This window comes from Neovison vison, chromosome X (assembly GCF_020171115.1).
Source record: "Neovison vison isolate M4711 chromosome X, ASM_NN_V1, whole genome shotgun sequence".
NCBI lineage: Eukaryota > Metazoa > Chordata > Mammalia > Carnivora > Mustelidae > Neogale > Neogale vison.
The window spans coordinates 4,147,576-4,165,264 of record NC_058105.1 but is presented as its reverse complement, the minus strand read 5'-3'; the positions used below and the strand labels follow the sequence as shown (position 1 = coordinate 4,165,264).

Below are 17,689 nucleotides of genomic sequence, written 5' to 3'. Positions count from 1 at the left end.
TTGAGACTGGCAGATGCTGGGTACCCACTGGCAGGGAGATTGAGAAAAGGACTCTAAGCCCTTTAAAGACCTCCACAAGCCTGAAGCTCCAAGACCGCAACTGCTCTTGCCAATCTCGCATTTCTCGAGAATCAAGCCACAGCTGCCTTTATCATGGTGCCCGCACACCACTAAGAGGAGCTCAAATTGATTCATGACAATTGATCATATTTCTTTATATATTTTTATAGCTTTTATGATTTTTACATTTCAGTTTTTAAGTGGGGAGTATCATTATTAGGGGAAAAAAAGAAAAGAAAAGAAACATGGCTCACAGAGAGTTTGAATTCTCCTGTCAATAAACAAGGAAGGGCGGCAGAGTATCAGGACTGATGCTAGGAATCCTCCCTCGTCCATTATCTGTTGATGGAAATTCAGCCTCACTATTAGACACCAGAGATAGAAACAAGTGTGGCTTAAGTGGCCGAAGCAAAATGCCTGGCATTTCCTGCATCTTTCCATTTTCTTAAAGAAGATCGAATAATTTGAGAACTTAAATACAAGAGGATTTCTCTGATTCTTCAAGTTGGTGGGGCATAAATCTCTATCAGCTGCAACAGTTTGTGACCTGCAATTTGGAATTCACTGAAACACTTTGCAAGATGTCATTTCTGCCCTTTTTTTTTTCCTCAGGGAAGAAACAGAATGGTTTCTTCAACACTGTTTCAAAATAAACTTATGAAGGGCAGAAATTATTTTATTCCCTTTAAAACATATTTTATGGGGCGCCTGGGTGGCTCAGTGGGTTAAAGCCTCTGCCTTCAGCTCAGGTCATGATCTCAGGGTCCTGGGATCGAGCCCCGCATGGGGCTCTCTGCTCAGCAGGGGGCCTGCTTCCTCCCTTCTCTCTCTCTCTGCCTGACTTTCTGCCTATTTGTGATCTGTCTGTCAAATAAATAAATAAAATCTTTTAAAAATGTTTATTTTGTCTAATCTCCTCATTCTTCCAGGTAGCTGCCTCATTCACTACAACCTTTTAAACATTTCTCTGGTAAAATGCACAAACAGTCCTTAGGAGAAATTTGTTAAATGACTCCCCAAAAGCAGCATTGTTTTTTCCCTTTTAAAACACTGCTCTAAGTATCCCAGCTCACTAATAAAGGGTAAACAAGTCTGAAAATTGTTCAGATGTAACAGATATGATTAAAAAGAAGATAATGAAAAGGACAGTGATGCTCATGCTGTCTTTTTCTAAATGCTATTAGACCTACCCAAGGCAGTCAAGAAAACTGAAACAATTAAGCTGTTTGAGGAATAAATGTCAAGAATTCGAAAGATGGTGACAACAAGGTAAGGGAAAGAGGACAGAAGGTTGTATAATTCATTTTTCTTTTTTAAATAATCTCTACACCCAGCGTGGGACTCAAACGCACGACCCTGAGATCGAGAGTCATGAACTCTATGGATGTAGCCAGCCTGGAGCCCTCTCTGCACCCCACCCCCGAGGGTTGTGCAGTTCAAAGCAACATCAGGCTTTTCTTGAAGGCTCCTAAGCTCTGGGCATCCAAAGAGAGGGGCCAGAATTCCCAGAGGAGGCGGGAGCACATTCAAGGGTCATCAATACACAAGCCAATTCAACTTGAACATTTCCAACCCCCAATCCGCCCACCACCACCGCTACCAAGAGGCTGCATCGGGGTTGGAATAAACACCCATCTCTTGATGATAAAATAACATCACAATTACATTCAGGAAATCCAATGAACTCACACATGTCGGCTGCATGACCTTCCAGCTCCCCAACATCACTCATCTACACAAGTGAAACTGCGGTCAATTCCAATCTGGCACAGCACACAGGGAATGAAAGGAAAGATGAGACAGAAGAAAACACCTGGAAAGATGGCTGTAACTTTAGCATTGCACTTTTCCTTCTTTTTGTGTCTCTGTCCGTTTGACTTTTCATTACTGGTATTCACACTTCTGTGGTTTTCTGGTTGTTGTTGTTTTAAAAAAAAATGGGTGCTTGGGGCACCTGGGTGTCTCAGTGGGTTAAAGCCTCTGCCTTTGGCTCAGGTCATGATCTCTGGGTCCTGGGATCGAGCCCCGAATCTGGCTCTCTGCTCAACAGGGAGCCTGCTTCCCCTCTCTCTCTGCCTGCCTGTCTATAAATAAATAAAATCTTTTAAAAAATGCGTGCTTATGAAATAAAGAGAATCACATTAACCCCAAGAACCTGGACCATTTTTGTGTAGTCAGATGGTCACTTTCATTCAGTTAGGTCTCCCCCTTTCTAATTCTTATGAACAATATGAAAGAAATAATTAAAGTTCAGTGAAGATTTATGAGTAGACTCTCTTCCCAACTTCTCCCCCTGTAGCTGGGTGAGGCTGCTTACGTAAAACATCTCTGAGAAATGCCATGAGCCATGAAGTTTCTGACTTGCATATCATTTATGATACCCCCTGGGGAGCAGGCACAGAACCTCATAAGGTTCTCATTACAAACAGGAATGTGCCAGGGCCAGATGCACCGGGGGCTGTCAAGCTTTACAAACTCTCCCCCTGTGAAAAACTCATAAATTTTTTCAGAATATATTGCTTTTCCCCTGAATTTTTATGATTATGTTCAATTTAGGGAAACTTAGCCCATACTTCATCATTTACCTGTTTTTAGGAGTTATTTGATGTCCGTGAAGTTCTATGAACTTTCTACTAATCGTGTTTTTTACATCTTAAAAATATAAGTCCACATATTTCCGGTCAGCCATGAATGTGAAATCCTTCCTTTCCTCAAATTTTGGTAAGCGACTGCAGACCAAATAGATTTCAAAGCTTTTCTGTTGCACAAACTCACCTTTCCACCTTCCATTAAGGCAATGAACCTAATGAAAGATTCCAGTAACAGTGATCGGAGTAGAAAATGTTGTCAGGTCTTGGCACAACAATTGAATGTGGGATCACGTTGTAAGGTTCAGATGGATGTACCCCCTGGAATAACCACTACCCCATTTCATGGTCCAAGGGAAAGACACCCTAACTCCAGGGTCAAGAGTAAAGGCATGACCACAAGTTGGGCTGAAATGAGGCACCTACGTGAAGTTTAGTGGTCTCTCACATTTTTACTTTATAATAATGTATATTCCAGGTCTGAAAATTTAACCAATCTCTAATTGGTTACCAACCAAAACTGAAATGAGTTGGCTCCTCATGCATTAACAGGGGTGTTGTCTATAAATCTCTCCATCTGCTTCACTGTAGCTGTGATAGTTCTTTTTTTTTAAGATTTTATTTATTTATTTGAGAGAGAGAAAGAGCATGCAAATGAGCTGGGGGAGGGGCAGAGGGAGAGGGAGAAGCCATCTGCAGGGGAGCCGGAGACGTGGGGCTTGATCCCAGGACCCTAAGATCACAACTGGAGTCAAAGGCAGATGCTTAACTGACTGAGCCACCCAGGTGCCCTAGCTGTAGTATTTCTTAATATTACACCTAAATCAGAAAGACTTGCTCACACACAGGAGGCAGGGTAAGAACGATACGGTCTCGTCTCATCTGATGAGATATGAAGCAGGAGACGTAAGGATCCCACTCTCCCTCCAAACATTTAGGAGAGAAATAAACTACAGAGTCAGATGTAATCCTGTGCTAAATCAGATTATGAGAAGCAGACAAAATCACAACTTTATTCAATGTGTCATTTATCCTGGGTGACTAATGCATTATTTGTATGAAGTTAAAATTGAGCATTGAGAAACTACAAAATAAATCAAATGCCTGACTTTATGTAATTTTAACAGACAGATCCCATTAGGATTCTACTATGCATAGCTGTTGGTTAAAATCATTGACCAGTATCCTTATAAATTAATCAACTGAGGTAATACTGGCTTGGCTGTCATCATTTGGTAGTAATCAACATTTAGAACTCACTTCAACTTTTCAAGCCTCTTGAAACAGGTTCATCAAATTTCTATTTTTTGCTCAAAATATATGAATAACTGTGATTGTTTACAAAAGCCTGAATAGTAGACATGTGCCGCTTCTGTCAATTTTCAATGACATTAGAGTGTGCACTGGCATTTCATGTAATTTCTGGGAAAATATGCTAATGAAAATCCAAAAACAATGGCTTCATCATTCTAGATGGGAACTTCTACCACTTGCGGTCTGAATACATGTGCACTATTACAGAACTTCAAAACCAACTGACCAAAATGACTTAACTATAGGAAAAGGGACCTAGTTTATATATGATAGTTAACTCTTTAAAAAGTTCATCGTGGGGGCATGCCTGGGTGTTACCCTCAGTTTGGGCTCAGGTTGTGATCTCAAGGTTGTGGGATAGAGCCCTGCATCCTGCTCAGCGCTCAGCAGGGAGTCTCCTTGAGTTTCTCTCTCCCTCTGCCCCTCTCCCCTGCACTCTCTCTCTAAAATACATAAATAGATCTTTTTTTTTTCATAAATAGATCTTTTTAAAAAAGGTCCACTGTGGCTCGTGCCCTTTTCCTGGATCTTTAATATTCAGGTACTTTTCATTTCTGATTATGAGACCTAAGTTATTAAAGACTCATAAGTACCTACTGTCTCTCTTCCTAGTATGTATCTTAGTATCTGATAAATTGAACTACTTGGGGGTTTTATCTGCACTTAAATGTCTCAGATTTTCTCATCACCATTTATCTCTTCCTTAAAGTGTATTTTGTCACCTTTAATTTTGCACAGAGAAAACAATAAAAAAAATTTAAAGGGTTTTTTTCCCGACTATTTTTAATGCTTTAAAGTTGCCCATCAAATTATTTTTTAAAAGTTTTTAATTTTAATGCCAGTGAGTTACATACAGAGCTACATGAGTTTCAGGTGTACAATAAGGTGATTCAACACTTCCATACATTACTCAGTGCTCTTCATAATAAGTGTGCTCTTTAATCCCCATCCCCCCACCTTCTCTCCTCTGGTAACCCTCAGTTTGTTCTCTATAGTTAAGAGTCTGTTTCTTAATTTCTCTCTCTCTCTCTCCCCCTCTCTCTTTTTTTCTCCTTTTTCTCCCTCTGCTTGTTTAGTTTCTTAAATACCACATATGAATGAAATCATGACATTTGTCTTCCTCTGACTGACCATTTCACTTAGCACCATATTCCCAAGCTCCATCTATGTCATTGCAAATGGCAAGATTTCATTCTTTTGATGGCTGAGTAATATTCCGTCTTCTTTATCTACTCATCAATCGATGGACACTTGCAAATGACCTATCTGATAAAGGGTTAGTATCTAAAATATATGAACAACTCATCAAACCCAACACCTAAAATACAGATAATCAAATGAAAAAAGTGGGCAGAAGACACAAACAGACATTTCTCCAAAGAAGACACACAGATGGCCAACAGACACAAAATGTTCCCCATCATCCATCAAACTCAAACATAGCTGGTCCCAATTCTGTGAAGGCAGGGGTAAAAACAAACACCTATCTTTTGGGGTTGCTTGTTCAATAGAGATCATGTGTGTAAGGCACATGACATGACACTCTGTAAATGCTGGTTCTCCTACCTTGACTATTGAACCATCTTACAGAACATATGGAAACTTTTCTGCACATCCTTGGGATGAAACTGAAATCTGAATCCTCCAGAGGCTTAAATAGAAAATGTGCTCAGTCTAAAAATATATGTTAGGAAAACCCAAATCCTAGGTTAGCCTGCAAAGCAGAAACTATTTTTTTTAAAGAATAAGAAAGACAAAATAAACAAAGCATCTGGCTCACAAAAGTTGAAGGTGTGTGCTCCCTCCCACTAGACAAAAGCCTCATCCAATCATGGTAATAAATCAAGACATCTTTTTTTTAAGTCATCATAATTACTCTTACAGCATTACTATAGATACTAAATGTAGGCATAACTTATGGGAAAAAATGCTATATGTAAAAATCTAAAATTGCAAACTTCGTAAGTTTAAGGCTATTTGGGAGTGATTATTCACATCAGTAAAGAATTCCCCCACAGGATTCTTGGCAAGCAAAGTGCACATATAGAGTGTTTAATTTATAAAACATTAATAAGCATGCTATTTCAAGAATATATCTGTTGAAGGTAAGGCAACATACCTCCCTGTACCTACCACTCTGCCTGACCTCTGTGATTTTAGTTCTTTTAGACCTCATTCTCGCAGCTCTAAACTATCTCTGTACACATTTGACCCCAGAATGCATTAAGCAGGTTCTTGTAGATCAACCCATTTATTTATTCAGCAAAAGTCACTGAGCACCTACTGTGTGCACTAGACAAGGTTCTAAGTAGTGCAGACACACTAGTGAATACAACAAACAAAATCCACACCCTCCTCAAGCTCCTGTTCTTGTCAAGTTTGATTTAAATCCAACTTTACAGATCAGTACAGTTCCCTGCCAAACACCTAATCTGTTGCTTACATCCAAGAGGAGCAGAATCTTGCAGTCTCTTGCTGTCCATATCACGTCAGTTACATGTTCCGTTTGGTTATGGTCTCAAACCCAACCTGATCTGTAAATACCAAAGTTGCAATGACAAAGATCTCACCACGCAGGGCTTGCCACTTCTCTAGCCTCTCTCTCAGGGTATCATCACTGGTTAGCAGAGAAGCCAAAGATTCATGTGGCGTGATTTCATTTCAGCTGTGTGACCTTGGGCAAGTCAGTGAACTCCTATGTCCCAATCTCCCCACCCTGTAAAACTGGGAAATCAGATAACACAAACCAGAGCCTGTTACACAGGAAATGTTAGCTCTGATTATTACTTTCACTTGAATTTTGATTACTATGGCTTCCCACCTACACTTAAAATGTTGAGACCTAGAACAGTACCTGAATGAATCAAACAGATGAACGATGCTGCACCCCAAATGGATCAGACACTAGGAATACAGAGATAAAAGCCATACTCTCATCCCTCAAATCAATTTCAGTATGTCACAAGTATGTTCAGGGTGTTACGGCAGCACCGAGTGGGGAGGCTAACTCGACAAGGCTGGAGTGAGTTCAGTGGGCAGAGGAAGTGGGAGGATGACAACTAGTGGCTCCCCAGAGACACAGCTGAGATTTGAAGGATGAGACCGTCAGAAAAAGAATTATTTGGTGGTGAAACGACGAATCATAAACAGAGCTATAAACCCCAATTAGATGGCACCAACTCACACTTTAGCGGAAGGAAATGCAGAAATCAAAATATTGGTACCTACTTTCCTGAAAAATGAGAGCATTATTTGTTTAAAATGGAGAAAGAACAAAAGAAGGGATCTATTTGGGTGCATCTCGAGAGCCAGAATACATGCTTCTTTTGAAAACAGCAATGTTGTTAGCATTTGGGCCAATTTACAAACATTAGTTTCAATAGATTCGAGAAAACAGTTTTCATTTGGTGTTTATTTGAAGAATGTTCGCATGAATATTTCCATAATTCAGAGAGTCAAAATACTTGTCAAGAGTTCTGTGCTTGGGGCGCCTGGGTGGCTCAGTGGGTTAAGCCGCTGCCTTTGGCTCAGGTCATGATCTCAGGGTCCTGGGATCGAGTCCCGCATTGGGCTCTCTGCTCAGCAGGGAGCCTGCTTCCCTCTCTCTCTTTGCCTGCCTCTCTGTCTACTTGTGATCTCTCTCTGTCAAATAAATAAATAAAATCCTAAAAAAAAAAGAGTTCTGGGGCGCCGGGGTGGCTCAGTGGGTTAAGCCGCTGCCTTCGGCTCAGGTGATGATCTCAGGGTCCTGGGATCGAGTCCCGCATGGGGCTCTCTGCTCAGCAGGGAGCCTGCTTCCCTCTCTCTCTCTCTGCCTGCCTCTCTGTCTACTTGTAATCTCTCTCTGTCAAATAAATAAATAAAATCTTTAAAAAAAAAAAAAAAAAGAGTTCTGTGCTTGTCCCCTCCCCCCAGCAAATGGTGGTCAGAATACACATGGCAAAACATAACTTCAGTAATCATGTGACGAACGTGAGCTACTGTCAAACCTGAGAACTCAGGGTCCAAAGTCATTGTTTAATACTAAGTGTTGGCTACTCCTGGTCCTCCAAACAATCCAAATTTCTGGCTTTCAATTTGGACTGTGCTAATGGTACTCCAGAGAGTTTCATGGATCTCCGGGCTCCCTGCTCCCTCTACTGCTCCCCCTGCTTGTGCTCTCTCTCTCTGTCAAGTAAATAAATAAAATCTTAAAAACAAAAACAAACAAACAAAAGGGGGTTCCTGGGTGGCTCAGGGAGTTAAGTGCCTGCCTTCAGCTCAGGTTAAGATCCCAGGGTCCTGGGATCGAGACCCATATCATTGGGCTCCCTGCTCAGTGAGGATTCTGCTTATCCCTCTCCCTCTACTGCTCCCACTGCTTTTGCACGTGCTCTCTCTCTCTCTCCCTGTCAAGTAAATAAAATATTTTTTTAAAAAAAAGTTTCACAGGCCTCAGTGAGGAACACGTTTTTTTTTTCCTCTAGCTCATATTCTCGCTATCTCTGAATTCTTATTTTATTTCTATCCATAATATACTATCTCCTTGACTCTAGTTCTATGTTACACGGTCAACTCAGCAGAACCAGAAGGTCATTTTTACATCCCTTTCAACTCCCCTAAAAGGGACTGCCTCATAAAGCACTGGGCACAGAGTAGGTACACAGTGGAAACAGTTCTCAGTAGAGTTGACCAACACTGGACCACGGCATGAGGCCGCCCAACCCAGCCATATCACTTACCCAGTGTAAGTCCTTGAGCAAGCCATCTTTCCCCATCCTCTGCCTCAGTCTCCTCATCCATCCAATGAGGCAGGTTTGAGGGACTGATTCATTTCTACATCCCGAAGCCAAGACTTTTTGCCAGCAAATAAATAATGGCAAATTGATGAGACCTCGCCATGATTCCATGGCACGTCATCAGAAACATCCATCATCCCGAAATTTAATTTAGTTAAATTAACCTGGCATGCAAACCCCACCAGTCAGTTCCTTTGTAAAATTAATGTATTTTTAAAAATTAGTTGACTGTCATCCTGAAAGGAGAAATAAAGCTTCTGTGAATGCATTTTTCATCAGTCACTAGATAGCCAGGTCATTATGTACATATTACCACAGTCAGAAGGTTAAACTGAGTCTGTAACATGCTCCTTCTGGCAGGTTGGTTTGATCAAACCATGCTAAGAGATCCAAAGACCAAGGAGACATCGGAATCCTCAGAAACTTCTTCCTCCAATGATTGATTGTTAAAGCAGACACGGCAGCTGCAGTGTTACGATAAGATAAGTAGGGTTTTACCTTTTTATTTATATAAAAAAATTCAATACTCTTTCCAGAAGATATGTTGCCTATAGAACCCAAAATTTGGACTCCAGTCATAGAGTTTAATCAGGGCCACCAAGCGAACCAGTATCTGCTACTGAGATGTGGTTTCCACTGAGGATGACAGACAGTACAGAAAATTCTTATTTGGAAATGCAATGAAACGAATCATTCTTCATAGGATGAAAGTAATGTGGCTTTTTTTTTCTTTTCCTTTTTTCCCCAGCAAGAGGAACATTAGAAAAATAAACAGATGAGTGATTTTGAGTTTGTAATGAAAGCCAAACCTGTTTCCTTAGCTTATTTCCCAATGTGTGGTTTTTATACCTTCATCTACCAGCACAGGCCTATTGAAGAACCAAATCAAAGATTACTTTAAATCACTGGCTGATTTTCTTTTCAAATGAAGCAAAATGCACAGGTATATAAAAAAATAGCATTCCATAAACCAAGCAATCCATAATCAAAATCAGATTCTAGCTGTAGTGTTATTGTCAGCTCTGCTTAAATCATGCCATTTTATTTAAGCCCTCAGATAATTTTTCTCAGCTCAGTAAGTAGGTGGATGTTAGCAGCTAAGGTCATCGAAAAGATTTACTTTAAAATAAATTCAACAATTCAGAGCATTGGCCTCTCCACAGTGTAAAGTGTGCCTTGCTTTGAACATGCATATAAAATTTCATTAAAGTGCAACATAAAAGTTTTACATTAGAGGAACCTAGTGCTGGACCTTTGTTTAACAGTCATGATAATTTATGGCATGGATCTGCTACAGTTAAGTAGAAAAACAGCCTTCTTGTGATGAAATACAAGTCATGAAGGCTGAAACTCAAGGAAAGCTGGAGGAATCCCAACCTCTGACCATTCAGTTCCTTCAGATTTTTGTCACACATTCTTCTTTAACGTTCTCCGTACAGATTGAGACACAGTACTAGTCCGTTAACTCCCGTGCCCTGTACCTTAAAAGTTGAGTTTTTCAGTTCTATGCATATCTTGGAATTCAGAGAAGTTCTGGTTTTTTTTTTTTTTTTTCCAATCACACCAATAAATAACAAAGTTTCTAATTTTGCCTTTTACTCTTAAGCTTCTTTGGTAACAATTTTTATTCCTGGTTACATTCTGCAAAAGAGACCAGACTGGCTAGGAGACCTTCAAAAAGATTACAGACAAAACACTATCAAAGAGGCAGAGGGCCAGTACTATCACCAGGATTTACCGAGCAACTATCTTTGAAAGATACAAGCATTTGCATAGGTCCCTCTGAGCTGATGGGCTCTAACATCAATCAACGGATGTTTATTGAGCACTTATAATGGGAAAGGCACTGTGCTAGATGATGTAGGAGGGTGATACACCGTTCCCTAGGAAGCAGTTTGGATATTTAAACATAAACGACTTAATACAACAGCAAGTAACACAGTGAAAAGAGCAATAAACACAAATCCTAAGATCATCCACTTACTGTGTAAACTTAGGCAAGTCATTTAACCTCTCTGAACTTCAGTTCTCTCATCTATAAAATACAGCTAATAATAGTGGTCCTGAGAAACCCACAAGGTTAATGTAAGGATCAAATCAAAGAACAGATGTGGAGGTTACAAAGCTTTAGAAAGAAATGTTATCCACCTCAGGCTCCCAGCTTTGAGGTTCCAAAACAACCAAATACCCCATGGTCTTCTTTTTGTTCAGGTATCAGATCTTCAAAATTAAGGCATTCAAATTTAAATGGACAGTTCCCAAGGATATGTATATATATTCTATATATATTCCACATATTATATATATATATATTATATATGTGTATACACACACACACACAAAAGAAGCAAAATTCAAGTCATATATATATATGTATATATACATATATATATATATATTTATTTTGCGATTCACATGTTTTCATTAAAGGGGCATTCACCAAAGAATTGCTAAGAGATTATATAAGTACACAAACTGTTCTTATTTTATTTAAAAGAAAAAAAGCAGAGTTCCATGGTTAGTCAATTACATGCTAATTCCACAGTTGTTGTTGTGGTTTTTTTTTTTTTTTTTACACCAGTATGATATACATAATCCAAACCATTTGTTTTAATGACAACTAAGGGCACAGACCCACACAATAATAATAAAAAATAGGCAATGAGGTTCTGGGGAAAGACACCTGACCTGGAAACTGGGAGGTGTGGATTTCTGACCAAGCTCTACTACTAACCAGGTTGTGTGAACTTAAGTGAGTCAAACAACCTCTCTAGAGCTACTGGCTCATCTGCAAAATGGGAATGACAGCCGAACACCCTAATTTATAAGGACCAAATGAAGTGACACACAGGAAAGTATTCCACATGTTGAAAAGGCTCAGACAAAATGTCAGTTGTCAATGGTATGTATGGACTCTGGGGTCAACTCCATCTCAAGTAGAACTTGGCCAGCATCACCAATGCTAGTGATTCCATTACTTCATCTGTAAAATAGAGATCGTAACAGGTCCTGTCTCATAAAGATGTCTGAAGGATAAAGTGAGATTGACTATTCAAAGCACTCACTGATGCCCGGGGCACAGACTAAACACTCAAATAATAGTAGCAGCAGTGGTGATGTATTCTAGAATACACAGGTGAAACACACACACATGCATACACACACACTGGTCAAAAGGTTTGCTCAAGTTGTGGTCTCAGGTTCTTTAATCAGCAACACATTCCTTCCCGCTATCAGTAAACAAGTTCTTAAAATCTCTCTTTCTTTATCCCACAACAATCAGAAAAAGAAAGACAAAATTAAAAGTGAAAAATGTTATCACTGGAACAATGTTTTGTCTACATGGCTACAGGCTAATCAAGGATATGGCAGTTTCACTTTCTGAGGTATGAGCTACAAGCTCATAAGGCTACAGCTTCTAGATGATTCCAGAGATGGTCATTTTATTGGACCTTTACGATTTTGAAATTACATGAAACGTATACAAATTTTGCAAGCAAGAAATAGTCTTAGCTAAGAATAATGGGCATGAAATAAAGGTTCAGCACATTAAAGCCATTTCTATTCAACAGTAATTAGCATGTTTAAATACAATATAATTTTTATCCATCTACAAAATGTTTAAATGTTTGGAATCTCGTTTATGTCTATAATGACAGATTCATTTTTAAGGCAGTCATTTTCAATTTTGATTTGTAGATTTTAAAGTTATTAAATGCTTGACTGAATCATTAGCAAAACAATTCATGTATCATTAAACTGATTTCGAACATGAGATCATTTTCTTTCTTGTCCAATAGATGTGCCTTTCTAAGATTTACAGAGATAGCTTTTATTCTTTGGGGATGTTTGCAAGGGGCAGGGGGCGGGGAGGGGGTTGTAGAGGAGACCTTTCTTATCACGCTACCTCCCATCTAGCCTCCCCAGACACTCCCTTAAAAGACTCAAACCCCCAGGCTTCCCTGAATGCATGCATGGAAGGCAAACAGAGGGGAACAGGGAGAGAGAAATGGATGCAGGTAGAGAATGAGAAATCCTGGCAACCTGTAGTCCTTAGTCAAAACAGGACCCTGCCAGAGGGCCTCCACGTTCCTGCTACCCCACCAGCCCCAAAGCTGGCGCAGGTTGTGTACCGCCCCCCACCTGCCAGACACCTTCCCATCCATAACCAGGTCTGGGCCACTCTTGCACACAACTACAGCTACACAGGCCTTGCTGGCGGCCAGGCTGCATCTGAAACAGTTCACTTTTGTCTGGAGACCTGGGTCTCCCCCTCCCCCGCAAAGTCGAGGCCAACTGGGGAAAGCAGGGGCTGCTGGGGCAGGCCCCCAGGGGCTCCTTCCCCCTCTGCCCCACACCCTCCCCCCAGGAGAAGAAGCCTGGCCCGCACATGGCCCCTTCGCAGCCTTGACAGCCCCACGCAGACCTTTGAACTTTCTATTTATATAACAGTTTAGTGAGTTTAAGTCTCTTCCTGTATAACTGCCCGTGTGCAAGCTGGCCTCTAATGAGGCTACTTGTGAGCCATCGCTTAGAAACTACAAACGATCCTTCGCAGCCAGGATGCAGCCACCCTCCCCTCGGCTTTGCCACCATCTTCATGAGACTTTTTTACAGTCTGATTTTGCTGTTGTGGTGGTTTGCTTTTCATTTTCGGTGTGGAACTCTGTGGTCCCTTTCCGTACCTGTCTGCCCTTTCTTGTGGTTTGTTGTTGTTGTTGTTTAATAATGAAAAGAAGATAAACTTCCCCCAAAAGGACCTTGGCCTGTCACAAAGCGATACCTAATCAATATGGGGCAGGGTGGGCAGGGAAGCTCGCAGGACTGACAGGCTGCACACCAGGTAGGTCCTCTGATTTTGCTTTTATACCCTCCTAAAATGGGGATTAATGACATCCCCACTGGTAGTAAACAAGCCTAAACCTAGCTACGGGATCTCTGGACACCTCAAGAATTCATTTACTGGCTAACCACAGGCAAACCTATAGGATCACATAAACAATCACATTTCATTTTTGTCTTCATCTTTTTTCATTTTCTTTTAAGAGCAATGGTGTCTTTGGTGCACACAGACAGACATGTGCACACAGGCAGACATCTGCACCTTCCTCTTCTTTCACAGAATGGTTCATATTAAATTCATACTCAGGCAAACAGCGCTCCTTCATTCAAGAATCTTAAAGAACTTGTGCTTTGGCCCTTTAGTTGAGTCCAGAACACAACGTATTAAGAGACTCGTGCAGTTTGTGAAATCCAGGGCTATGTTCCTTCGGGCTTGGAGTGCTCCCAGACCCAGCGCAGGAGCACACTGCAGTGTCATTCATGCCCCATCCTTCCCATTTGCATCCATCCCGACAAATGTGTGTTTATAAGTGAGCATGTACTTTTTTGTTTACTGTAGTCGACTGTTTGCAAATAACACATATGCCTGTGTATGTAAATTCTTCCTTCATTAAGTCTAGGTAAATGAGTTTATTTTTTAGCTAGCTTGATCCATTTGTTGTCAGACATCTAGGGCTGCGGTAGACAGAGCTCAGAGTTTGCTGTTCCACAAGTGAATGTTGAGAAAAGATCCAATGTAAATGAGACCCTTAACTTGGCTGGCACCTTTATCCTCCTTGGACCTCTTGGGGGCGGGGGCAGAAAGGATGCCAGCACTCTAAGCAGCTACTTACTCCCCAGGAGGGGAAGTGAATATATAATGAACATGTAATTGGCATGCTCTAGATGTCCTCAGAGTTTGGAAAGGTACAGATTTCCATTCAAGACACTATCAAGTTTTTTAGTTCATCCACCATTGTCACATTTATGTTCCCTTTTTTCCGGTGATTGGGGGGGGGTGGTCAAAACAGATGCACAAACCTTATTACAAATGTTTACACACAGATTCGTAAGGAAGTTTTCCCCTCACAATCACACAGTAAGAAGGAGAAATTTTCCTGGTGCATGGGCACAGAGGGAAAAGGCTGGCTTATTTATGCAGATGTGTTACATTAATTCACCCGTATTTCACATCATATCTGCAGACTATCCAAGTCTGCGTGTTTCCTAACTGATGTGGCATCGTTACAGAACTGAGGGAAAAAGGTTTTGGATTTTCCTTAATAAAAGAAAAAAAAAGTCCCCAGATTGGGGGGAATGTGTCTTTCTGAAAAAAGAAATCACAAGAGTCCATCCTCTTTAAATATACAACTGCATGTTTTCGTGTTTTAAACTGAAGTTAAATAATATAATAAACGCTTTTTTAAAAAGTCTGATACCTTGGAAATGTTTAACATTTGAACTACACCCATGAAATCAATTATAACGTCTGTTAAATTAATGATGTTACCCACACCATATATTAGGCAAATTGTATGCAAATAGTAATGTGTTGGTTATCAGCTGTCTGCAAAATAAATTAGTGAAGCAGAGTAAAGGCTGTTTGCAGGAGCGTAATATTTAATTGAGGACTAATTTTATTGTGATCTTTACTTTTAAATAACAGCATGGTTATTAAAAATTGTAATATCGTGTTTTTCTGCAGGGCTGATAAAACCCTGCATGGTATAAAAAATGCCTTAAGATTAATACTGATACAGCATAATTTGGTGGCTTCAAGGATTTACCCAGAATTGCTGTAAAATAAAATGTATTTAAGTTCTGATGATCTTGGATTTCAACTAAAGGAGTCACGATTGGCATAATGAAGCTATTGGCTAAGAGTATGACCCTTTTCTAAAGAAGGAAATTGCCTAAAATATCACATCAGCAAGGGAAATCCTTGTAAAAATACACAGCAGTCACAGTCAACGGCTGCCAGCAGTTTAACATTGCAGAAGATTTCACACAATCGGTGGGTATGGTAGATTATCTTAACTACATTTAAAAAGGCAATAAGCAAGGATGCAATTCTAAATTGCTGCAGTCGCATCCTCTCTCCCTCCCCCATTCCATGGGCTGTGTGTGTGGGGAGGGGGGACAATTGATATGTTAAAATGTTGTGACGGATTAACAATAATAACGCATGTGGCAGAAGATGGAGTTTTTACAAAAGTTAATAGATATGTATATCGCTATTTATGCACACGCGCGCTCACAGCATGCAGTGAGTAACAACTTTCAGGCTCTCCAGTCACCTTTGCACCATCTTTTAAAACGCTCTGAGCGGCAAGTTTACGGTATTTTGGGAAAAGCTGACTAGTCCGAGCTGGACACAAACCTGCGGCTGCCTCCCAGTGGGGGCGGCGGACAGGGGTCCAGGCGGTCATTACACGTGCATACACGTTGGAGCAGCGGACTTCGGGGGCCAACTTCAAAAATCCTCAGTCTTGAAAGCTAACGCTGAAATCGGCCCGGACCCGGGGTCCTCTGCTTGCTGGCCCCCTAAGCCACCAGGCGCCCGAGAGCGGGTAACTTGGGCTGAGCGAGTGGAAGGAAAGGTGTGCGCGCGGCGCGGGGAAGGAGGTGGTGGCGGCTGCGGCGGCGGCGGCGGCGGGGGAGGTGGCCGCAGAGGAAGCCGAGGGAGGCCGGCGGCACCTGGCCGCCGCCCGTCCCTGCTGCCGGCCGCCGGCGCTGGACACCTGGAAAGTTGAAGCATTTGGGGCAGGCAGGATCCGGTGCGCCGGGAGACCGGCGGGGCCCGCGGAGCGCAGAGAAAATCCCCGCGGAGGTCTTGCGGCTCAGCCCGCGGGCGGCACGGGCTCCGATTTGGGCCAAAGGCAACTCTTTGGACTTGAGGTGCCAAGCTACGCTTTCGGGACCCTCATCCCACCCCCTGCCCGTACCTCCCCCCTCCCCACCCGGGCACCCCACCGAGGAGTCGTGGCGGCGGGGCCAGAGGTGGCTGAGATCAAGTGGGAGGGCGTCTGGGGCGCCCCCACCACAGCTCCGGCTCCTCTTAACAAAGGCGAAAAGCCCAGCCCCAGCCGGGGGACCTGCGTAGCGAGGAGAAGGCAAAATTCAACACCTACCACTGCTGCTCCAAGTCCCAGTCCCTGAAAAAGTCGAATAGATCCATAGCGGCCGGGCGGCAGCGGCGGCAGCGGCGGGCGGGCGTCCGTCCCTGCTCGCGGCGGGTTGGCGCGGCTCTCGGTGCGGCTCGCTCGCGGCTCTCGGCGGCCCGGCTCTCCGGCCCTCCCGCCCGGCTAAAAGTGCCCAGGCCGCATCGGCGGCGGCGGCGGACGCCGGAGGTGCCGGGTCCTGTGCTCCGGAACGGCGGCAGCGGTGGCACCGGGCGGGCGAGTGCCCGGTCGCCCGCTCGGGTCCGCTCGCTCCGCGGCTGCCCGCGCACCCAGCGCCCCGACGCTGCGGCGGCAGGCGCTGGGGGCTCGGGCCGGAGGGGCCGCCCGCCTGGCGGGCTGCTGGCCGGCGGCGGGGGCGGGATCGGCGGCGGCGGGGGCGACCCGGGCAGCAGCGGCAGCCGAGGCGGCAGCGGCGGCGGCGGCGGCGGCGGCGGCGGCGGCGGCTGCACCGGCGGCGGCGGGGGCCGCGGCAGCATCACACACTTACACACTCACAGGGGGCGGAGCCTGGGCAGCCCGAAGCCGCGACATGGAGCCTGCACGTTATCGGCCCCGGATCTGGCAAGGGCTCGCTGTGCCCGCCTGCGCCGCCCGGGACCCCCCTCTGTCAAAATCAGCTGGTGGGAGCGGCCGCAGAGCCTGGGACCCGGGCCTGAGCCCGGGGGACCGCTGTAGGGATGCGGGCGAGGGATTGGGACCCGGGCTCTGAGAAGGGGGACCCCCCGTGCGCCCCCACCTACTCCCACTACGGGAGTTACTGTCTGGAACCGGAAAAAGAGCGCACTAACTGCTACGGGGAACGGGGTCGACCCCCCCCCCCCACAGCTCAGGTACTCTCCTCCAGCTCCCCAGCACCGGAGCAAACTTTGGCGGGCCCGAGCATCCCTCGGGCCCCGCAGCGCAGGACACGCGGGGCCGGAAAGGAGAAGACGGTCACCTTCACCGT

General features: G+C 43.6%; 1 protein-coding gene across 7 annotated transcripts in view; it reads right to left on the bottom strand.

Annotated features, from left to right (window-relative positions):
- The window catches only part of AFF2 (AF4/FMR2 family member 2), a 465,338-nt gene extending 448,569 nt beyond the window's left edge, over positions 1–16,769 (bottom strand). For all 7 annotated transcript variants that reach the window (XM_044234980.1, XM_044234982.1, XM_044234984.1 and 4 more), the window contains exon 1: positions 16,693–16,769. In XM_044234980.1, the coding sequence (XP_044090915.1) occupies positions 16,693–16,739 (47 nt within the window). In that variant the 5' untranslated portion in view covers positions 16,740–16,769. The remainder of the gene's footprint in view (positions 1–16,692) is intronic.
- Positions 16,770–17,689: the final 920 nt, after the last annotated feature.